This window comes from Ranitomeya imitator, chromosome 2 (genome assembly GCF_032444005.1).
Source record: "Ranitomeya imitator isolate aRanImi1 chromosome 2, aRanImi1.pri, whole genome shotgun sequence".
Taxonomy (NCBI): domain Eukaryota; kingdom Metazoa; phylum Chordata; class Amphibia; order Anura; family Dendrobatidae; genus Ranitomeya; species Ranitomeya imitator.
In genome coordinates this window covers 413,591,886-413,617,479 of record NC_091283.1, presented here as the reverse complement: position 1 = coordinate 413,617,479, position 25,594 = coordinate 413,591,886, and the positions used below count along the sequence as shown (strand labels likewise).

Sequence of the window (25,594 nt, the reverse complement as noted above, 5' to 3'; positions counted from 1 at the left end):
GTCAGAATTCTAGTGTTCTAGGACCCCTGGTGTCAGTGGGTGATTGTTTCGGGTCCCCAAGTGTCAATGTTCTTGGACTCCAAGTCTCTGCGCATCATTGTTCTAGGACCCCAGGTGTCAAGTGCATCATTGTTCTAGGACCCCAAGTGTCATTGCAGTGCATCATTGTTCTAGGACCCCAAGTGCCAATGCAGTGCATCATTGTTCTTGGACCCCAAGTGTCAGTGCATCATTGTTTTAAGATGCCAAGTATCAGTGCATCATTGTTCTAGGACCCCGGTGTCAGTTCATCACTGTTCTAGGAGCCCAAGTGTCAGTGCATCATTGTTCTAGGACCCCAAGTGTCAGTGCATCAATGTTCAAGAAGGCTATAGATCTGCAAGTTTATGACCTACAAGCCACCAAATTAAAAATGTGTGCCTCAACACCCCGTATTATTTTATTTAATGAAGTAGTATTTCACATTCACACATTTATCAGAATATTTAGGTTTTCATCTCAAACAATTTAAATGTATTTTTTCCACATTCACTTTATTATATTCTGGGACCACATGTCTGATTATGCTGCCTGGTAGTTTTTGAAAAATGCAGATTTTTCTTCTGTAAATCCTTGCAATACATTGCAGATTATGGATCATTAGTGGAGCTGTGGTTTGTGGGCACAATATTCATGTGTAGATGTTCTGTGGATTAATACAATTATACGTATAGGAAAACATGCGTTAGATAACATGTGGTTTCTGCCCCGCAGAGCTTTCTATCTAAACGAGATCTCTTCAAGGATTAATTTAATCCTTTGCTTGGTTTCGGAGCTCTGTACTCTTCCTCTCTGTGGCGGCACAGACTTTGCCTATCTCTCTCATACAAGTCTACCCTACCATTGCATTTTACGTGTTCAACGCTTCACAGTCTTCTGTTGCTAACCAGAAGGTAACCCTGCAATGTTGGAGGTATCTGACAGCCGAATACTGCACTCTGTCCATTGAAATAACATGCATGCTCAGCCAAATCGTATATTTATTTTTTTAACTGGCATAAATGTCGCTGTTCTCCTGAATCCGGAGATGTTTTTCTTTTGCTCCTGCGCCTCTCTGTTCCTGAGATATGACCTCCTCTTCCGTATATATAAATCTACTTATTTTAACCAACCGGGCATGGTCCTGAAGAAGATGTTCAAAGAAAGGCATTTAGGACAACACCCACTTGGCTAATTAGAATAGATTTGTATACATGGAAAAAAAAGCGATATCTCAGGAATAGAGAGGCACAGGAACAAAAGAAACACAACGCCAAATTCAGAAGAATAGCGGCATTAACACAAGGTATAAAAAATAAAGCAGGACTTTGGCTTGGAAGTCTTAATTCCTCTTTTTCCCCTCTGCCTTTTGTGGTTCTGATGTTGGGAGCAAAGTACATGAAATCATTGCTTAATACATAATTAATAGTAATGCACGAGTGTGTTCGGTACTCAAGTTTACATCATGTGCTCAGGTACAGTGCTGGTCACTAATATTGGCACCCCTTCATTATTTTCATAGACTGTACAATGTCTGCAGAAATAAATGGAAATGTACCAACATTATATCCTCAGGATTTTTAATTAGTGGTCCAAAGTAATACAACAATAAAACATTGTTTTTCAACTTACATGTTGCAATTTCAAAGAAAAAACTGAATAAACAGCATGTGCAGCAATGGCAGCAGTAAAAGGTCCCCTAATTAATACTTGTTTGCACACCCTTTAGCACTGACGACAGCCTCCAAACGTTTCTTGTAGCCATCTATAAGCTTTTTGTACTTCTCAGCTGGTATTTTCCCCCACTCTTCCTTTGCAGTATGTTCAAGTTCTTTAATTTTTTGCAGGGTTCGTTTTCCCGATGGCAAATTTCAGCTCACCCAAAATTTTTTCAATGGGATTGAGGTCAGGACTCAGACTCATTGATGGCCATTTTAAAACAGTCCATTTTTTCTTCTTTTTCCACGATTCCTGTGTTCTTTTGGATGTGTGCTATGGGTCATTGTCTTGCTGGAGGACCCATGATATTCAACACATGGCAAGTTTTCTTACACTGGGTAGGACATTTCACTCTAAAATCTCTTGATAATTTTCTGATTTCACGATTTCTGTGATATGTTCAAAGCATCCAGTACCAGACACTGCAAAGCAACCCCACAGCACTATGGATCCTCCTCCATGCTTAACTGTTGATAGGGTGTTATGTTCCCTCTAAGCTTCACTGCGCTGTCTGTAAACAAATTGTTGCTTTGCATTGCCAAAAAGCTCTCATTTTTGTTTCATCTGTCTACAGAACATTTTCCCACATGGATTGTGGTTTGTCAAGGTACTCTTTGGTAAAGATCAGTCTTTCTTATTCCTATGTCTTTTCTTCATCATTAGTTTCTTCCTTGGCTTTTGCCCATTAAAGCTCTACGTGGTTTAGAGTGCGGCATGTGGTACTTGTTGAAACCATAACCCAAGACTTCCAGGTTGGCCTTTAGGTCTTTGGATGTTTGATGTGGTGTATTTTTTCCAAGATTCGCACCAACCATCAAAGACATCTTTTGTCAATTTTCCTCTTTCCCTCACATCCAGGGAAGTTCTTGACTGTTGCATGCTTGGCAAACTTGTTAATATTATTGCACACTGTTGAAACTGGGATTCCAAGGTCTTTGGAGATGGCCTTATACCCTTTGAAAGCCTTAAGTTTGCGGATAATAGCAGTTCTGATGTCCTCAGACAGCTCCTTTGTCTTCACAATTGTGACAAAGGAATAGGGCCTATCATGTGGCTTTTTAAAACTCTGAAGTCATCATTCATTGGCTAATTCATGTCACATGGGCACCGACAATTAATCACAGTTGATTCTCTTTTGTGATTCACCACAGGCAAGTCAAAATATGCTTCCATACTAATATAATGTAAAAGTTGCTAATACCAGTGTCACAGCAAGCTTTAGGTTTTTCAATTTTTCCCTCCCATTGTTTTTTGTTTGAAATTATTATTTATCATTTGCTTTTTTTGTATTTAACACAAGTGCTCTATACAAAAAAAACTGCTTCACTCAATTAATTTTTTTCAGGAGATATTCCACATTATGTATGTAAACTTCATGGGTGCCAATAACGATGAGCAGGACTGCACACACCCAGTACTGCGGGTGCTCGAGTGAAATGTTCGCGTCCCTGTGCCCGCATGTTTTGCGGTTGTTACATGTTGTGGTGATGCAAACATTTTACTTGAGTACTCGCGATACTGGGTATGTACCCGAGTACCCAATGCAATCTTGAGTAAGGAGTATGCTCACTCATCACTAATAATTAACGTATGAAGATCTAGGGCTTTGATCAAGGCTCGTTTAGTGCATGTTCAAGGTGCGGCTGCCAAACAGCAGCTTCAGAAAACAGTATTTGGTCAGCATTTTACTGATGTGTTTATAATATACACTGCTAAAAAAAATAAAGGGAACACTTAAACAACAGAATATAACTCCAAGTAAATCAAACTTCTGTGAAATGAAACTGTCCACTTAGGAAGCAACACTGTTTGACAATCAATTTCACATGCTGTTGTGCAAACGGAATAGACAACAGATGGAAATTATTGGCAATTATCAAGACACACTCAATAAAGGAGAGGTTCTGCATGTGGGGACCACAGACCACATCTCAGTACCAATGCTTTCTGGCTGATGTTTTGGTCACTTTTGAATGTTGGTTGTGCTTTCACACTCGTGGTAGCATGAGACGGACTCTACAACCCACACAAGTGACTCAGGTAGTGCACCACATCCAGGATTGCACATCAATGCGAACTGTGGCAATAATTTTTGCTGTGTCTGTTAGCGTAGTGTCCAGAGGCTGGAGGCGCTACAAAGAGACAGGCCAGTACACCAGGAGATGTGGAGGGGGCCGTAGGAGGGCAACTGTTATGACCTGGTGGTCAGGACAATAATGGACCTGGTGGTTAAGAACACACGGAATGACCTGATAGTTACTGATAATAAAGGACGAGCTCTGGGACGTGGGAACTCTGCTGACCGCAATCCCTAATCCTATCACACACACTAGAAATAGCCGTGGATTGCTCCTAACGCTCCCTATGCAACTCGGCACAGCCTAAGGAACTAGCTAGCCCTGAAGATAGAAAAATAAAGCCTACCTTGCCTCAGAGAAATTCCCCAAAGGAAAAGGCAGCCCCCCACATATAATGATTGTGAGTAAAGATGAAAATACAAACACAGAGATGAAATAGATTTAGCAAAGCGAGGCCCGACTTACTGAACAGACTGAGGATAGGAAAGGTTGCTTTGCGGTCAGCACAAAAACCTACAAAAAGACCACGCAGAGGGCGCAAAAAGACCCTCCGCACCGACTCACGGTGCGGAGGCGCTCCCTCTGCGTCCCAGAGCTTCCAGCAAGCAAGACAACAATAAAAATAGCAAGGTGGACAGAAAAATAGCAAACCAAAGAAAAACAAGCAGGAACTTAGCTTCTGCTGGGAAGACAGGTCACAAGAACGATCCAGGAGTGAACTAGACCAATACTGGAACATTGACAGGTGGCATGGAGCAAAGATCTAAGTGGAGTTAAATAGAGCAGCCAGCTAACGAATTAACCTCGTCACCTGTGGAAGGAAACTCAGAAACACCAACATCCACCAGAGGAAGTCCATGGATAGAACCAGCCGAAGTACCATTCATGACCACAGGAGGGAGCCCGACAACAGAATTCACAACAGGCAACAGCCCAGCAGCAGGACCGCTACCTCAGCCTTTGTGCAAGGAGGAATAGGAGGAGCTCTGCCAGAGCCCTGCAAAATGACCTCCAGCAGGACACAACTGTGCATGTGTCTGCACTAACAGTTAGAAACCGACTCCATGAGGATGGTCTGAGTGCCCGACATCCACAGATGGGGGTTGTGCTCACAGCTCAACACCTTGCAGAACGCTTAGCATTTGCCACAGAACACCAGGATTGGCAAATTCGCTACTGGCGCCCTGTGCTCTTTACAGAAGAAAGCAGGTTCACAATGAGCACATGTGACAGACGTGACAGAGTCTGGAGACGCCGTGGAGAGCGATCTGCTGCCTGCAACATCCTTCAGCATGACCGGTTTGGCAGTGGGTCAGTAATGGTGTGGGGTAGCATTTCTTTGGAGGGCCGTACAGCCCTTCATGTGCTCGCCAGAGGTAGCCTGACTGCCATTAGGTACCAAGATGAGATCCTCAGGCCCCTTGTGAGACCATATGCTGGTGCGCTTGAATCTGGGTTCCTCCTAATGCAGGACAATGCCAGACATCATGTGGCTGGAGTGTGTCAGCAGTTCCTGCAAGATGAAGGTATTGAAGCTATGGACCGGCACGCCCCGTTCCCCAGACCAGAATCCGATTGAACACATAAGGGACATCATGTCCCGCACCATCCACCAATGTCACGTTGCACCACAGACGGTTCAGGAGTTGGCGGATGCTTTAGTCCAGGTCTGGGAGAAGATCACTCAGGAGACCATCTGCCGCCTCATCAGGAGCATGCCCATGCATTGTAGGGAGGTCATACAGGCACGTGGAGGCCACACACACTACTGAGCATTATTTCCTTGTCTTGAGGCATTGCCACTGAAGTTGGATCAGCCTGTAACTTCATTTTCCACTTTGATTTTCCATCATTCCAACTCCAGACGTCCATGGGATATTAGTTATGATTTATGTTGATAATTTTTAGGTTTTATTGTTCTCAACACATTCCACTGTGTAATGAATAAAGATTTACAACTGGAATATTTCATTCAGTAATGTCTAGGATGTGGGATTTTAGTGTTCCCTTTATTTTTTTGAGCAGTGTACTTTTTCTTTGATTGTTCCACTCTTGGTTTGAGCTTAGAAATACCGATGTAAAATACTGAACGTGAGACCATGGCCTCAGGCTGCAAGCACCTTGACGTTATTTTTTAGGCTGACAGACTCGCCATGCTTTTCAAGAAGAAGAGGGCGTTTTTTTTCTAAAGCTTATTTTGCAGCGTTTTTGAAGCATTTATGGTGAAAAAAACTAACTTTATTAAACATGTACTATATGTAGACAAAATACACATGAAATCTGCACACAAAAAAGGTGCAAAATTGAGTAAAAAAAAGTGAAAACACTGAAAAACAGGGCTTTTCCAGCCAAGAGAGCAAAAAAAAAAGCACAGCAAAAATGCTTCTTGCGAATATGGCTTTAGAGTGTTTTTTCAGGTGGGTCTCAGCGTGGACCCCTTAAAAGGGTCTGACACTGACAAAATTGGGGATGCCTGAATTAAAATTATATGATGAGAATTAATGGCGTCATGGCAGTGCGTTTCATCACAATGCAAAATATAATACATTTTGTATAAAAAAAAAATGGTTGAAAAGACAGAGTCAAGCAAATAATATTTTATTCTGATTGTTTTTTTTCCCGGTTTCGCCATGTGTTTGAGAGAGTTAACACACGGCTGATTCTATTTTAAAGAACTGCAATAACATGAATTACCCTGCGAACAATTCAGCTCCCCGGCTCCTGTAAAATATCTTGCTTCTGATTAATAATTCCTGGTGGGGCCGGGGATGTATAAGCCGTGGGTGATTGGTTTCCCCGAGTATGGAGTGCGCACATCAAACATTTAAAACGTTTAAGTTGACAATTTGGAGTTTGTTCGGCTGCGATCTGCTCCGGGGCCAGCCTGAGCTCATCAAATATACATACCATCTGAGTATGAATCACGTCCTGTGGCAGGTTAGGTGCAGAAAGGGTTTTCTCTTAGAGCCAATGTAGATTTTGTCAATGGCTTTTCTAATAGCTTTTTTCTTTTTTTTAAGAGAATGGTGAGAACATGAGTTTTGACAGATCAGAGAATAGACTGGTCCCAAGAGCTCACTATTAGATCAGGCAGAGGAAAGAAGGCTTCATCTTAAGATGAAGACATCATCGCACTACATACTCTTGGGTCGAAGTTTAGGTTTAATTATTAGCTTTTCATAGTTGTGTGCAGGCAGCGATGGAAGATTCTTCAGCCAGTTATGATTGATTTGCAGCAGCAGCAGTAGATGATGTTGATCTTGTAGTAGGAAGTAGCCCATCCAGTCATACAAAATTATCATTAAACAGGACAGGGGAATCGTCGTGATAGGAAGACTCTAAACTAAAGCTGGCCACATGTAAGATAGTAAGACAGCATGAGAAAAACTCCACCATAAAACTATGCAGTGGCATAACTTTAGAGTCCGATGGGCCCAGATGCAAGATTTCCGCTCACACAGGGTTAATGGCAGCGGTAACGGCCCGCGGTGTAACGCACTCCGTTACCGCTGCTATTAACCCTGTGTGTCCTTACTATTAATGCTGCCTATGCAGCATCAATAGTAAAAATAGGTCATGTTAAAAATAATAATAAAAAAAAAAAAACCTGCTATACTCATCCTCTGCCGCCTTTCCCGCTCCTCGCCACGCTCCCGGGACCGCTCCATTGCAAGCGGCAGCTTCCGGTCCCAGGGCTGTTGTGCGACAAGGACCTGCCGTGACGTCACGATCATGTGACCGTGAGATCATCATAGGTCCTGCTCACACCAGACCTGGAACCACCGGAAGCTGTCGCTTGCAATGGAGCGGTCCCGGGAGCGTGGCGAGGAGCGGCAAAGGCGGCGGATGGTGAGTATAGCAGGACTTCCAACGGGCCTTCGGAAGGTGAGTATATGGTTTGTTTGTTTTTTAAGTCTCTATACTACGTGGCTCTGTGCTGGGCAATATACTACGTGGCTGGGCAATATACTACTTGGCTCTGTGCTGTATACTATGTGGTTGGACAATATACTACGTGGCTGGGCAATATACTACGTGGCTCTGCTATATACTATGTGGCTGGGCAATATACTGTGTCACTGGGCAATATACAACGTGGCTGGGCAATATACTACATGATTGGGCAATATACCGTACTACGTGGCTCTGCTATATACTATGTTGCTGGGCAATATACTACGTCACTGGGCAATATACAACGTGGCTGGGCAATATACTACGTGACTGGGCAACATAGTACGTGACTGGGCAGTATACTACGTGGCTGCGCAATATACTATGTGACTGGGCAATATACTACGTGGCTGGGCAATATACTACGTGGCTGGGCAATATACTACGTGACTGGGCAATATACTACGTGACTGGGCAATATACTACGTCGCTGGACAATATACTACGTGACTGGGCAGTATACTACGTGACTGGGCAATATACTACATGACTGGGCAATATACTACGTAACTGGGCAATATACTACGTGACTGGGCAATATAGTACGTGGCTGGGCAATATACTACGTGGCTGGGCAATATACTACATCGTTGGGCAATATACTACATCGCTGGGCAATATACTGTGTGACAGGGCAATATACTACGTAACTGGCCAATATACTACGTCGCTGGGCAATATACTACGTGGACATGCAGATTCTAGAATACCCGATGCATTAGAATCGGGCCACCATCTAGTATATATATATATGTATATATATATATATATATACATATATATATATATCCCCCATCCTGGAATGTATGTTCCCTATCCTAGTATATATTCCCCGTGCTGGTATACAGGTGCATCTTACTAAATTAGAATATCATCAAAAACTTTCTGTTAATGTTGATTATGGCTTACAGCCAATGAAAACCCAAAAGTCAATATCTCAGTAAATTATAATACTTTATAACACCAGCTTGAAAAAAATGATTTTAAAATTCAAAATGTTGGCCTACTGAAATGTACAGTATGTTCAGTAAATGCACAATGCTTGGTTGAGGCTCCTTTAGCATCAATTACTGCATCAATGCGGCGTGGCATGGAGACGATCATCCTGTGGCACTGCTGAGGTGTTATGGAAGCCCAGGTTGCTTTGATAGCAGCCTTCAGCTCGTCTCCATTGTTGAGTCTGGTGTCTCTCATCTGTCTGTAATGACTTTATATAATTTGAGTTTCACTTTTTGTATTGAAGAACTGAATTAAATTAACTTTTTGATGATATTCTAAATTTGTGAGATGCACCTGTATATATCCCTCATCCTGGTATGTATATGCCCCATCCTGGAATGTATGTTCCCTATCCTGGTATATATCCCCATTCCTGGTGTATGTCCCCACTCTGCCGCTGATCTTTAATGCATAGAAAAAAATAATTGATTCTAGTAGCCTTCCCTCCGCAACCCCCCCCCCCATCCTTTTCTGGAGTCGGCAGCTGACTTCAGCGTGCAAGTGATGGGAGTGCATGACGTCGCTGCCGTGCGCCCCAAGTCACCTGCACTTCAACATCAGCTGCTGCCTTTGATTGGCAGCATGTGTTGCAGTGCAGAGACATGGAGAGTCTCTGCACCACAATGCACTTCAGCTGAATGTGTGTCCGAGGACGCACATCCAGTTCAAGTTTGCGCTGGTGTCGACGGGCCCTCACCTGCTCGGGTCCAGTTGCGACCTTTGCAACCATGATTGTTGCATCTCTGATGCAGGTTTTCTGCTTCTAATAGGTAAATTAGGTTTCTTGAGGGTTTTTTTCATTGTCTTTGTTATTTATCATGCAGTTTATAATACAGTTTTGTCTCTGGTGTGTCATGTTTTAAATAAAGCTGCGTTTTTGATACTTCCTGATATTTGGCTTTGACAAAACTTTATTAATAGTCATTTGTGGATTGCGTGCACTTTTTACTTGCGGATTTTCAAGCACAGGTCTATGGGTAAAGTCAGCTCATAAAACTCAGTCAAGAGAAATTGACTTGTTGCGATTTTTCAGAGGAGATATTTCCACAATTTAGGGAATAAATAATAATTAGTTGCACAGTTTCTCTGACGGTAAGGCCTCATTTAGAAGTCAGTTTTTCTCATACAAGTGCTATCTGGGTTTTTGTGTACCTGTCATATTCTATGAGGCTATTCACATGTCCTATGCTTTCTTTGGACCTAGTGGTCCATGCAAAATCGCGGCAGCATGTCCAATATTGATCTGAGTGTTGGATCAAAACCATCAATAAAGTGTATGGATCTGACAGCATGCAACCCATATGCTGTCCATTTTTTTGACAGACTGATTGATAGGAGAAGGTGGAGAAACTTTTTTTTCTCATCAGTGAAAAACTAATGAAACGCTTACCAAACTCTGATAAAACTCTGATCCAAATCGCTGTCTAAACTTAAACCAATTTTCTCCTGGGAGAAAATCACTGATGTCTGAATGAGGCCTTGGTGGTAAAGTGGAGAGCACATAGATTGCACTTGGATGGTCCTTAATTTCACAGCCAAAAGACTTGTTTGGGTAATTTTTGTTTTCTAAAGGCTCATACAGATGTCAGTTTTTCATGTACGGGTGCGATCCATTTTTTTTCAAGGATAGCACTCATTCTTGTAATACACTATAGGGCTGTGCACATGTCCGATTTTTTTATTAGGCCAAGAGACCCATGAAAAATATTGGGGGCATGTCAGCGTCAGATCAAAATTGGCAATGCAATTCTATAGGCTTGTGAATGGCCTGTAAGAGAAGATGGAGAATTTTTTTTCTCAAAGTAGGAGAAAAACTGATGACACTTGAACCACACTTTGATCAAGCTCTAATCAGACTCAAAATAGTCTGATATTTTTCTTACGTGAGAAAAATGGATGTCTGAATGAAGCCTAACATAGTCCAATAAAGAATGTCTACCTGATTTTCTTTTGTCAACATATGGTCTGCAAATAAACCCGGATAGGTGATGAGCCCCATAGGCTCATCATAGTGATTAAGGTGTGTTCTATCCATGAAAAACAGACGTCTGAATATGAGGCTCAAGTCGAAGTCGCATTTGATTTTCGGTTTATGATAAACAAGTCAAGTGCCACCCAAAATGTGTCAGGTTGAGAAGTTGTGTTGTGTGCACATTATGTCGCGGGTCAGTGCAAACAGACTGACAATCATTACCTGCAATACTGTAAACTAATATTACGATCCACACGTTGTGAAGTCATTGTTGCTGTGTAGCCGTAGCCTAAATGTGCATCTGGTATATTACATGTGCCAAGGCAGACCCAAACCAAGGAGAACAGAACTCTGATATGACTTTTGTGAAAAATGAGATGTTTTAATTTTTTTTCTCACGTTTGAAGTCAGTAGAAATCCTGTGATAGCAAAAGATTATTTCCTTTGACCCCAATTGCTAACAAGTCATTGAAAAAGTGGCTGTCGGCCATGAAAGGGGCTCGTTTTCAATATCATCTCACGAAGATGTCGGTATCATCTTTACAAGACAATGCAGGACAATACTTTAGTATCGAGGGACAAAATGTAAAGTGAACAGTAATTGCCTAAAGTGGCGCTCCTCCAGGGTGTCCGGAGTGTCTCATGATCTCCGCCACAATATTTACAGAGGATTAGCTCCACGCTGGGCCAAGGATTATTTGAAAAAGTAATCACGCATCCGGCCGGTGCGTGACAATGGTGGACAATAAAACAATTTATGATATCATACTGAGAATCTTTACCGATGAGGCGCAAATTTTGGATGTGGAATAAGAAATAAAAGCTGTCTGGGGTGCACACCGGCTCCGCCACTTGTGGATGGGAGCATAAATTGGGTGCTGGATTAAGTGCTATTTAGTGGATGAGAGCACAGGTAGGAGACATGAGGTTCCTCACTTATATATTTTGATGATCCCTCATGTCTTATCTTCCGTATAGAAAAATATACTCCTTTTATACAAACCAAAGTTCTTAAGCTTTTTTTAGCTTTGCAATTTCCATAAAATTAATTTACAGAGGTGATATAATAAGTCGCAAGCAATTAAATTACATGGGACTGCAGGTAGCACTTCTATTGCACAAAAGAAGGTGTGCATTGACACATTCGTCACTGTAGCATTCGCTGGTGTGATAAATTTACTTTCTTCATTCTCACAAGCAACTTTCGAAAATTCCTATCCGTTCAGCTTCCACAAAATATAGCCATCAACTTTATTCTGACTTCAAATTGTTCAGTGGTTTGGAAGTTTGAGGGTCTAGAAACTGTAAATAAAAGGTAGAAGAGTGGAAAATCATTGGAAAAAGAGTACACTAAGGAACAAATACAACATAAGCCCTCCTAAAGAGCAGCTAATATTTCTAAAATCTCCGCAAAATCACAGTACTAAAACACTGTGATTTTGCCTCAATTTAAAGTGCAATGGTTTGTTTGCAATGTATGTATTTGGGTGAAAAGAAGGAGTTCTAAGAAAATATAGTGAGAAAATCCAGAGCAAGTGGGTCATTAAAATAGAAAATAATTTAAAAAACAGAGCAGATAGACTGCCAAATGAAAAGGAACATAAAACTGATATATTAAAGAGAACCAGTCATACCCAAACCGGGTCCATAGCATTAAAATGGATGATAATAGAGTTCAGAAAATGTAATTATCTGAAAAGCCCTATGCCTCTTAAAGGAATACATAAAGGCATCAAGTACATCAAACGATGTGTGAAGAGTCCAGTGGGTGGTCCCAATCTCCTCAGCCCTGGTTTGATTGATGCATCATTAAACACCAGTAACAGCACAGTGTGTAGATGAAGCCAAGGCCAGTACAATTCTTATCATTTTGCATGTACTGGATGCCTCTTACATATTCTGGCTTGTGGAAGTTAAATTAAGGGTCTGCATGAGTTCTTTATAGTCCGAGTCCACCCACATGACTCTTTACTTACCCACCAATATGACTCTTCACTTACCAACCCTCATAACTCTTCAATTATCCACCTTCATGACTCTTCCCTTACCCACCCACATTATTCTTTACTTGTCCACCTTCGTGACTGTTTACTTGCCCACCCACATGACTCTTCCCTTACCCACCCACATGACTCTTCCCTTACCCACCCAGATGATTCTCCACTTACCCACCCACATGACTCTTCCCTTACCCACCCACATGATTTTTCACTTACCCACCTTCATAACTGTTCACTTGTCCACCCACATGACTCTTCCCTTACCCACCCACATGATTCTTCACTTACCCACCTTCATGACTGTTCACTTGTCCACCCACATGACTCTTCCCTTACCCACCCACATGATTCTTCACTTACCCACCTTCATGACTGTTCACTTGTCCACCCACATGACTCTTCCCTTACCCACCCACATGATTCTTCACTTACCCACCTTCATGACTGTTCACTTGCCCACCCACATGACTCTTCCCTTACCCACTCACATGATTCTTCACTTACCAACCTTTATGACTGTTCACTTACCCACTCACATGACTCTTCCCTTACCCCCCTCATGATTCTTCACTTACCCACCCACATGACTCTTCCCTTACCCACTCACATGATTCTTCATTTACCAACCTTTATGACTGTTCACTTACCCACTCACATGACTCTTCCTTTACCCCCCTCATGATTCTTCACTCTCACTTCCATTATTTTTCCATTAATTTTCCAAGTTTTAGAGAGTGACATCTTTAAAAAGTTATTATTATCCTCTGTAACACTATTGCAGTCGTATATGATGACAATTTCATTTTATGGAACATTAGTAAAAGTGATGGAGCGTTGGAAACCCTTTAAGTCATTATCCTTATGCCTTTGCAGTTTTTTACAGTGTAGGCCTCAAGCACTTGCGTATAAAAGTGGCCTCTTTTTTTTCTCTTTCGGGATCCAATGATACTTCTCCAAACAATGAATAAGTCCTTTTCATGGAGGTAAACCTAAAATAAGCACCATCTCTGTTGGAAGGTATACTGTACATCATCCTAGGGCAACCCATGAGGAACATGGAGGTCTACCTGGAACGTTCTGGTTACGGAACACTGGAAATCATTTATTCTAGAACAGTAGTCCTAGCTTGTTCTTCTCCAGCTGTTGAAAAAGTATAACTCCAATCATGTCTCTGACTATTAAGTCATGTTGTAGCTTGGAGACAACTGTGATTGTGACTATCCTGATATTTATCTTATGTGTTTCATCACTTTCTACGGGATTCATCAAAAGCGATTTGTCAATGGTAAATTATATAGACTTTTGAGATTTTTGTTTTTACCTGATGTAAACGCCGCTGTCCCCCTAAATCTGGCATTGCTTTTCTTTTATTATTCTTTTATTATTGCGCCTTTATGTTCCCAAGATATGACCCCCCCTCTTTCCTTGTATATAAATCTAGGTTTTTTTTTATCTAACTGGGCATGGTCACCAAGAAGACTCCTATAAATGAGATCACACATACTTAACTATTATGTAAAAAAATCTACAGGGAAGGGAGGATCATAGAGGAATGGAGAGGCACAGAACCAAAACAAAACCAGCATCAGATTCTGGAGAACGGCGGCATTTACTCCAGGTAAAAAATATGTATTTATGGCAACTGACAGAACCTCTTTAAATCAGTCAGAAATGTCTATATAGTTTAACATTAACTATCACTTACTATCATTTTTTTACCTTGTGCAAATGCAGCTGTTCTCCTGAATCCAGTGTTGTTTTTGTTTTGTTCCAGCGCCCCTCCATTCTTGAGATATGGCCCCCCTCTTCCCAATATATAAATGTAATATTTTATAGCCAAGTAGGCTTGGTCATCAGTAGGTGGCTTAAGGACCACACCCAGTTGGATAAAACCACTAGATTTACTTACAGTGAAGAATGGACCATATCTCAGGAATGAAGAGGCATAGAAATAAAAGAAAAACAACACCAGATTCAGGAGAACAACGACATTTACACCAATTTATTTATTTTTTTACATATTTATGGTAAGTGACAGGGTTTTTTTAATGACAAATAAGGTGTTAATTATTTCATAATTGTTGTAAAAGCTGTAGAGACGATAACAGCAAACAGGCCTCTTACCCGGGGTGTGAAGACTTATCATGCCAGCTACTTAAAGACCCGATAAAAGCCATTCATCTTACTTTTTAATACCTTTCCTGTGTACAGAGCATGTGGAGACCACGGTATCGCCTTTATGCTTTTCCTCTTGGTCTTCATCCATGGATTGAATACGTTTTATCTAACCAAATGCTAATACACGAGGGCACTGTTTGTAGTTGACCGCAGTATATATATATATGTGTGATACGATCTCCCATGGTACCCTGCCGTCCCAGCCTTGGTATTTTGTGGTGTTTATCGCATTTTATGTTCTCAGTTTAGATCCCTAACGAGATGTGCGGTTCGGTGCCCGGCTGATCTCTGCGTGTGTGTGTGCCATTCTCTGATGTTATACAAGCTTTCATTTCTCTTTGCCCTTTTCCCGTGACCTTTTGTTCCTCTTTCTGTAGCCGGTGAAATCTCCTTTCTGTGTGTACATTGCCGTATTAATATATTTGAACATTTCTCACCTCTTCCCATGTCTCGTCATTCTCAGCGCCGCATGTATTAATTATGAGGCCTCTATATAGGCCATTCACGGTTAGCTGCCACTCTCTCTACTCATTGCATGAAACCGGTCAGAATCTTGTGATCTGTGAACTTTGAAATGTCTGACCGCTTGATTTCACACATTATTTCTTATTAGATGACGTCCCACCGTACTTCAAGACCGAGCCGGTACGCACTCAAGTCCACCTGGAGGGGAATCGCCTTGTCCTTACCTGCATGGCGGAGGGGAGCTGGCCTCTCGAATTTAAATGGCTTCATGACCACAAAGAGCTTACCAAATTCTCACTGGAATACAGGTATGTTATTGAGATATAGGTGCCCATGTACCGAGGTCCGATACCAGCACCCAGCGATTTGGGGTAATTGTCGGGGCCCTCGGTGCCTGCGGGAAACACTCTGCCCAGGTTTCTGCTCATACGGCATGGGATCAGGAACCAAGCTAACTCCATTCAGCAGAGGTGCTGTGTTATACAACCGCCACCTGAGTCTAAGTGCTATGATCGACCCTGGTTCCAAGTGCTGTACTTCTTTCTTTTATCATGACAATGGTATTTGAGAAGATGAAAATTGGAGAAGGTATCCCTTCGGACACCAGTCAGCCCCCTCAACGTGATTGCTGGGTACCAATGGTATTGTGATGGCAGTTAGGAGCCCAACTGATTGCCCCTGAGTCTTCCGCGTTAGTATACCTATGAAGCACAACTTGCGACTGGGCATAATAGAGGATTGGTCATTAATTTTACAATGCACTGCAATAATACAGTATTACAGGGTATTGTACAAGTGATCACGTGATTGCAAATTCATGTCCCATCAGGGGAACATTGAAAAAAAAAAGTAAAATTAGAAAATTGTAAAAAATAATATGTGTATCAACATTTCTGGAAGACTAAAAATGCATGTTGGCCCATGAGCGAAAGAATCACAATGGTACTCCTATGTTGACATTTCTATGTGTTTGACCCTTGCTGATGTATTTGCTGTAGACTATAATAAGAAAAATATGCTATTGTTATTGCTTGAATTTTAGACATTTTATAGAGAGCTTTACAGATTTTTTCAATATCTTTTAAACAATGGTAGGGATCTACCACCACAGTAGTGTTTATTTAACTGTTCTAACCACCGAGTCACCATATTGCCTCAACTTCATTGTCATTGATGGCGACCTTTTTATGTTCAACCTACATCTGAACTTGATGCTCCCACAAGACCCCCTAGAAATGCTAATTTTTTTGTGTATCCACATACATTTGGAGTCTTTGTTCACAGTCAAAAAATGGGATGCTTGGGAAATATATATTGTTAAAAACCTGCTTAACAATTATAAGAGTTGCTCCCTTCAAGATTCTTTATTGGGAGTTTCTATATCAATATACTTATAGGGAACCTGTCACCCCGTTTTTTGAGATTGAGCTATAAATACTGTTAAATAGGGCCTGCGCTGTGTGTTCCTATAGTGTATGTAGTGTACCCCGATTCCCTATGTATGCTGAGAAATAACTTACCAAAGTCGCCGTTTTCGCCTGTCAATCAGGCTGGTCAGGTCGGGAGGGCGTGGTGACATCGCTGGTTCTTCCTCAGCTTTACGTTGGTGGCGTAGTGGTGAAGACACAGCGCGCGATCTGCGCTGTCATCCCTTTCGTCGGTGGGGGCGGCCATCTTCCTGGGGCCGCGCGTGTGCAGATCGAGTGCTCTGCTGCACGGGGCTTCAGGAAAATGGCCGCGGGATGCCGCGCGTGCGCATTAGAGATCGCGGCGGCCATTTTCCCAAAGCCGAGTTTGCATCTCGGCTTTGGGAAAATGGCCGCCGCGATCTCTAATGCGCACGCGCGGCATCCCGCGGCCATTTTCCTGAAGCCCCGTGCAGCAGAGCACTCGATCTGCGCACGCGCGGCCCCAGGAAGATGGCCGCCCCCACCGACGAAAGGGATGACAGCGCAGATCGCGCGCTGTGTCTTCACCACTACGCCACTACGCCACCAACGTAAAGCTGAGGAAGAACCAGCGATGTCACCACGCCCTCCCGACCTGACCAGCCTGATTGACAGGCGAAAACGGCGACTTTGGTAAGTTATTTCTCAGCATACATAGGGAATCGGGGTACACTACATACACTATAGGAACACACAGCGCAGGCCCTATTTAACAGTATTTATAGCTCAATCTCAAAAAACGGGGTGACAGGTTCCCTTTATTAACATCTTGGATAGTTAAATAGGAAACCTTAAAGAGGACCTTTCACTACTGTAAATGTTTACATGTTGAACTGGACACACAATGCAATAGTGGCTGCAGAGTGGAATAAAACTATTTCCTTTTTTTTTCTTAATTTCACCTCTTTGTTGGGGAGATATTAGCAATTAAAGTATTGGCACCTAATAAGTTAAATTTATTTAAGTCTAAGTGAGTGATATCAGATAGCAACTCATACATGGAGAAGAGAAATATGCTCCCAAGTGAAAACTATCTGGTAAAACCCACTTTGAAGTTAACTTGTTATTGCCAATATTGACTGCTAATATCTCCACAACAGAGAAGAGAAATTAAAACCAAACAAAACATTTTATTCCTCTCTGCAACCACTATTACATTGTGTGTCCAGCTCAACATTTGGTGAAAGTTTCTCTTTAAGCCCTACCCTTACTGTGTGGGAATACCCACTTGATATAAACCCCATCCTGCTTTTCTGAAAATTAGCATGATTGTTTTCCAAAAATTTGGGCTAGTCCTGCACAAAATCTGCAGAGTTGGCAAGTCTTTATAAGAGATTAGAATTAGGACATGTGAGGTGAGGCATTTCAAAGGTTCTCTGTTTTTAGAAAACCCATGTCTCCCAGGTATAGGTTTTTTGTTTCTTTAAACTCTTCTTTTCTTACGCTTCCCGGGTCTAGCACTGAATCTACGCCTCTGCTCCCTATATCTGTTATTGTCTGCAACTCTGATGTCATGTTGACAGCGCTGCAGCCAATCAATGAGCGTATCTCATCTGCCCAAGTAGATGGCAGGAGCTGCTCAAAGCCGCTGAGTTCAATTATTGGTTGAGGGGCTCTCGACCTGACGTCAGCACTGCGGACAATAACAGACATCGGTAGCAGAGGCGGAGACTCAACACTGGACCGGCGGAGGGTGAATAAAGCCAGCTTTTTTTTTTTCAAACTGCAGATGAGGACAGGGGTTTTCTGAAATTGGAAAACCTCTTCAAAGTAACATGTGCTTTGAGTTTTCAAATTGTAGTCCTGGAACATCTGCTTCTGACTTCCATGTGTTAGATGGTGGGTTGCCTTGCAACTTTTATGCCTCGTGGACTATTGCAAATTTACTTTTTTGGGCTCAGAATAACATATTCCAGGTCAACATGCTAATCCTCCATCCAGGGGGACAGCTGTAGTGTGTGCCGAGGGGTCTTAGAGGTCCAACAAATGTTAGAAAGAGGAAATATAGACCAGCTCACCCGTGATGCATAAACCAAGCCTCGGGAGCACGGACCCTCTGTGTCCAGGCGTGTAAAGTCCAAAAAAGAAGAGAATGTCCAGCTTCACCGAATCCGTAAAAAAGAGTTTTCTTTATTCACAAACTTTAAACATGGAGGATACAGACCTCAGCACGATCCATATGGCTAAGAATCTCAACGCGTTTCTGGAGACTAAACTCCATTAATCATGACATGTCATGATTAAGGGACGTTAGTCTCCAGAAACGCGTTGAGATTCTTACCCATATGGTTCGTGCTCAAGTTTGTATCCTGAACCATATGGGTAAGAATCTCAACACGTTTCTGGAGACTAAGCTCCCTTAATCATGACATGAATATAAACCCCATCCTGCTTTTCTGAAATTTAGCATGGCATGTCATGATTAAGGGACCTTAGTCTCCAGAAACGCGTTGAGATTCTTTCCCATATGGTTCGTGCTGAAGTTTGTATCCTCCATGTTTAAAGTTTGTGAATAAAGAAAACTCTTTTTTACAGATTCGGTGAAGCTGGACATTCTCTTCTTTTTTGTATCTTACAAATGTTGCATTGGTTGAAGAATCGGCACACTTTCTGTTCCTCCTCCCTCCGAGTCCTGATGCTACCTGCTATAACCTTGGCTGAATATTTGGAACGATTTATCATTCTGAAAGCCATTTGTTAGCATGGTAAACAGATTGTAACATTAGTTCTGCATTACGGATTAATAGACGTCGTTGTTTTCGCAAGCATTTGTTTTTCAGAGACCTTTGATACCCGACTTTCTTTTCGAGAATATTGTGAGCTATTATGCGCGGCCTCGTGTCTCTGTGTTACATACATTGTTACACAAGACATCCATATACTTGTAATTGACCTCATATTTGTAATGACTTTGAAATGGCAATCTCTGGAGAAGGAAAAAAACCCGCACATATGCCTCGGCAAATTACAAGTATTAATGCTAACGCCTGTCACCTCCGTCTTACCGCACATCGCTCTGCGTGACAAGTTGAATTATATTGACTTTCCAGAGGAAAAAATAAATAAAAAATGCCCTGCAATGCTTGGAATATAAAGTGTATTGTATTCACTGCGCCTAACTTGTTGACAGCATTTGGTCAAGGCTAATTCTGAGTATAATTGCAAAAGTCTAAGGAATGCGGCTGCAATGGATGGCGATAATCAGAAAGCCATATGCTCAGCAACATCAGTGCCATGGAATTTTATTTTGCAGCACAATCGCAGCCTGAAATACCCCGGTGATGGAATGGAATCACAAGCTTTTCATTTTTTTTCCAATGGAGGAGTGAGTAATTGTAGCTTTGATGTAAAGTCCCGAGGTATTAGCTAGAAGAAAAGGTTACAGACTGACGTTCCCTCCATTGATATTAGTTGAAAGGAATTTTCTTGTGAATGAGCAGGTTTCAATCTCTTCGGTCATTTATAAGGTTCAACCAAAAATATTTTGGTCGCCTCCACCTATTTTATAGTAGGAAAAGCAGAGACTCAAGTGCGGGCACTCAGATTATTCTCATGCCATTTTGGACAAGCCAAAGAGAGTTATTACCTCTCAACAAAGTAAATGTTGCAAGCGCAAAGGAACAATGTAAAAACAAGCAAAAAGAGGCTGCAGCACTAGACAAGCACAGAAAATGTGGCTATGTACACCAACAATGTTTTTTTTCTGCAGCCAAAACTTGCTCTTTTGCACTGAAAAATTTGTGTTAAAAAATTTAGGCTTTGCTGCTTTTTCTGTTGCATTTTGTTTGCTGCGTTTTTCGGGTGCAGATTACACATGTAGGTATTTGATAAAATTAATTTTATTCAGCATAAATGCAGAAAAACCTACTGTATTGGCTGCATCTTTTGTAGCATTTTTGCACTCTCGTGGTCTCCTATGGGTGAAAAAATGCTGTAAAAAGACTGAAAGAATTAACATGTAGCAGAGATTAAAAAACTATTAAATTCTCAAATTCAGTCAGTCAAAATAAAGACAAGCGTGTGCATGAGAGTTCTGAAATCCAAGTTATTTTCTTGGTACTGTAAAATGCACCTTCTTTTCGGAAGAAAAAAAAAAGATATGAGAAAAGAAAAAAATAAATGTACAGAAGTAAATGTTCTTTTGTTTCCTCCCCTGACCAGGAGATGTGGTATGATCAGACTATGAACTGGAGCATCTCTGCATGGACAGACACAAATATTACACAGTACACAGCAGGAACGCATGTATAAGATTATTTCAGCACAGGAACATTATTTCACTGCCTGCTTTGAAAGAAAGAAATAAAGAAAGAGAAATAGAGAAAGAAAGAACGAATCAGCTGTGATTTTCTGCTGTCCTGTCTGTATACTCTCTTTTGCTTCCCCCCTGACCAGGAGATGTGGTATGATCAGATCATGAACTGGAGCATCTCTGCATGGTCAGACACAGATATTACACAGTACAGCAGGGACATATGTATAAGATTATTTCAGCACAGCAGCATTTTTTTAAACACATCCAATTGTGGAAATTATTATTATTCCAAGATGTATTTATTAAAATGTTGATTAAAATTAATTTTGTTAGTGGGAAAACCCCTTTAATATCTTCAGATGAAGTGACACTGAGAGCTGCTCAAAAAAAGAAAGATTTCTAGGCCCAGAACAAACATGCTAATGTCATATACTGTATGACAGAGAGCAAGATGTCAACATGGAGTCAACAAAACTTAGTTATAGCGACTGGACAGAGCAGTAATACATGTAAGTTTGGAAAGGTATTTTCAAGGCATATGGCTTCTTCGAGTGGGTTAGAATTGTCTGGTGAAAAGTTCCCTTCACATAGCACACTGTTCCACGGCCTCCTGGCATCCTGTTTGCCAGGGGGTGGTCGCTCCTAATTGATTGACAGTCCGTTGGCCCAAACTCTATACTCTCTCCCATGCTCTCTTTGCTTCTGCAACATTGGGCTAGAGCAGGTGCACTGAAGTTGGCCAGATCTGAATAGCTTCAGAGCAGCGCTCACAAGCTCTATAAAAAAAAAAGAACTAGCAAGCACTGCTCTCCTTGCCTAGGAGACAATAGTGGAGGAAAGTAACATTGGCGCAAAATGTTAACAAATCATTTGTTCCTGAGAATAGTAGGGTTTTTAAAAACAAGAGACAACTCTCCATCTTCAGTTGCCAATTTTGCCAAAATAACTACAAAAACCTGAACATTATCCAGGTTATTCTCATGCGGTAGTGTGATAAAGTACAGGAATAATGCCATTACCAGCCAAACTAATGGCACTCTGCCAGTGTAAGCTTTTTGGATCTGCAAACAGCAAAACAATTACCGTAGAAATAATTAAAAGGAGGTCTTTTCCAGAAAGACCTCCACCCTTGTAGACAGACTTTTGTGGTATTGCAGTTCACTTGAATGGAGCTCAGCTGCAATACCAAATTTAACCCATGAACAAGAGAGGCGCTGTTTCTGGAAAAAAAGAAACAGATTATTCTAGACATCAATATTTTCTTGTACTAAAAATGGCAACCATGACATACATGATGTTAGCCATGCTAAAAAAATGTTAACAGGCAGCGCATGGCTGCTGAGTTTAGGCCGTATACAGTGAATTTTCACAGACAGCTGTTCATAATATAACGAGATGTCATGGATCACAATGAGATTTCACAGACAGACGCTCTATCACAAGGAATTTTTTTTTCTGGCATAAGCTATTATATTTCACAAGTAACAGTGGCAAATGAAATCCTTAGTTGACCTCAATGTATGTATAAATAGTTGGATGCACTTGAAAAAAAAGAATTGATAAAAGAATTGTCGAGCCAGTTGAGAAGTGTCACAAGTTCACAGAGATCTCAAAGACTCAGCGTGCCGGCATGTTCCCTCTTCTCCCATTATTATTGCTTTTTCCATTTTAAGTTAAAGAGGCTGATAAAAAAAAAGCACAAAACAAAACATGGCTGCCTTCTTCCAAAAATAACAATGCAACTGCAATACCAGATATGACCTATGGGCAGATGTGGCATTGTTTCTACAGGAAAGCAAAAAATGTTCTAGTCCTGTAAAAGTTTAATGTCACACAGGCAGTAGAGTTGGTGTGAATCGATTTTCAGCTGACTAACTGCCATATTAAGAGCTGGCAAAGAATTTAATAAATGGCGCTATAACAATAAATAATAATAATAATAATATTTTTTTTACTCCAGTATCGAGAAATTGGCATCAACCTCATAGGGGTTTGCTTCTCTGGAAATATGTAGAACTTGATGGACCTGAAACATTGTAAGTTATTTAACTCTTCAAATACTACCCCTTATATACAAAAACCTAGTTTGGATTAATGACGTGATTCCAACCAGAGACAAACGTAAAAGAAGAAACAACGCTTCCTAGAGCATCTTCTCATGGTTATAGATCATGTTCCCTACTGTTTTCTCTCTGGGTTTGTATCTCCTCACCTGTGATAGCATTGGTATATACAGTATATCTGTTATTGTCCCTGTTTCTTGGATGCAAATTACTTTTTTAATAATTTGAGAGTGGAGGTAGAGTGAAGAAGAAGAACCTTGAAGTTAGGTCCTGAAGATAGAGTTAGGTTATTTTGTATATGCATTAAGAGGTCAAAAACTCTGGTGCCACCTATTGGAAGTAAAATGGTATGGTCGATAAGTCTCCTTATACCAACTTGTTCCTAACCAACAGGAGAAACATTAGCCCTTAACCCCCTGTCAAAGACCTCTCACCCAGCTAAACTGATTCTCCTGCTTTGCACTGATCAGGAGATAACACCCTGAAACTTTTGTCTGCAAATGAAATTTCTGGTTTGGCTTCAGGGTTCCTGATCTCTTAATATTTGAAGAGGCTACTTGCATTTATAAATTTCCAAGGTAGCATTGCATGGCCTGTAAGTATCCTTACACCAACTTGTGTAGATCACAGGGAGAAACGTTAACACTTAGACTTAATTTCATATGAATTGCCAAGATGAAAAGACTGGTACAGTTGCCAAATATGTTGACGTCCATTGTTAATATATAATCCTTCAACTCCATCTCTTGAAACGTTCTTCCAGCAGTACCCCACCAGCCAATTTCTCTCTTTCTCCACCCTTATTCCGTCTCCAGGAATGTCCCTTGTTGTGAATTCTGTGGCAGAGTTCACTCCTGTGGTCACAAGTGGTACTTCGGCTGATTCTCTCTGGGATCTTCCGTTTGTGGAGGAAAGTGGTACTGCAGCTTCTGAGTTTCCTCCCTCAGGTGATCTGGTGAGCTCGTTAGCTTCTTCTCTACTTAACTCCACCTGATGCTTTGATTTATGCTTCCTGTCAATGTTTCAGTGTGGGACTTGTTTTTTCCCTGGATCATTCCTGTGGCCTGCTGCTCTGCAAAGCTAAGTTTTGCTTATGTTTTTTTTGTTGCTATTTTTCTGTCCAGCTTGCTTTATTGGTTTTTCTCGCCTGCTGGAAGCTCTGAGACGCAGAGGGACCACCTCCGTACCGTTAGTCGGTACGGAGGGTCTTTTTGTCCCCTCTGCGTGGTTTTTTATAGGTTTTTGTGCTGACCGCAAAGTTATCTTCCCTATCCTCGTTCTGTTCAGCTAGTCGGGCCTCACTTTGCTAAATCTGTTTCATCTCTATGTTTGTGTTTTCATCTTACTCACAGTCATTATATGTGGGGGGCTGCCTTTTCCTTTGGGGAATTTCTCTGAGGCAAGGTAGGCTTATTTTTCTATCTTCAGGATTAGCTAGTTTCTCAGGCTGTGACGAGGCGCCTAGGTTCTGGTCAGGAGCGCTCCACGGCTACCTTTAGTGGGGTTTGATAGGCTTAGGGATTGCGGTCTGCAGAGTTCCCACGTCTCAGAGCTCGTTCTATTATTTGGGGTTATTGTCAGTTCACTGTATGTGCTCTGACCTCCATGTCCATTGTGATTCTGAATTGCCTTTCATAACAGTACAGGAAGCCAAAAGTGCTAATGATTCTCAATAGAGGGAAAAAAGAAGTTCTGAGACCATTTTTTTTTCTTTGCACTGTGTTTTGTCTTTTTTTTCCCCTAGACATTTGGGTGGTTCAGGACACAGGTGTAGCAATGGACATTAAAGGTCTGTCTTCATGTGTGGATCAGCTCACGGCAAGAGTTCAAAATATTCAAGATTTTGTGGTCCAGAATTCTTTGCTTGAACCGAGAATTCCTATTCCAGATTTGTTTTTTGGAGATAGAACTAAATTTCTGAGTTTCAAAAATAATTGTAAACTATTTCTGGCTTTGAAACCTCGCTCTTCTGGTGACCCAATTCAACTGGTTAGGATCGTCATTTCTTTTTTGCGCGGCGACCCTCAGGACTGGGCGTTTTCTCTTGCGTCAGGAGATCCTGCATTGAGTAATATCGATGCATTTTTCCTGGCGCTTGGGTTGCTGTACGATGAGCCTAATTCAGTGGATCAGGCAGAAAAAAATTTGCTGGCTCTTTGTCAGGCTCAGGATGAGATAGAGGTATATTGTCAGAAATTTAGAAAGTGGTCAGTGCTCACTCAATGGAATGAATCTGCGCTGGCAGCAATATTCAGAAAGGGTCTCTCTGAAGCCCTTAAGGATGTCATGGTGGGATTTCCTATGCCTGCTGGTTTGAATGAGTCTATGTCTTTGGCCATTCAGATCGGTCGACGCTTGCGTGAGCGTAAACCTGTGCACCATTTGGCGGTATTACCTGAGCTTAAACCTGAGCCTATGCAGTGTGATAGGACCTTGACCAGAGTT

The 25,594-nt window shown here is 41.6% G+C and overlaps 1 protein-coding gene across 1 annotated transcript in view; it reads left to right on the top strand.

The window, feature by feature from the left end:
* SDK2 (sidekick cell adhesion molecule 2) overlaps positions 1-25,594 on the top strand; it is an 839,306-nt gene that overhangs the window by 351,884 nt on the left and 461,828 nt on the right. The window contains exon 2 of the mRNA XM_069750729.1: positions 15,532-15,691. Within this exon, the coding sequence (XP_069606830.1) occupies positions 15,532-15,691 (160 nt within the window). The remainder of the gene's footprint in view (positions 1-15,531; positions 15,692-25,594) is intronic.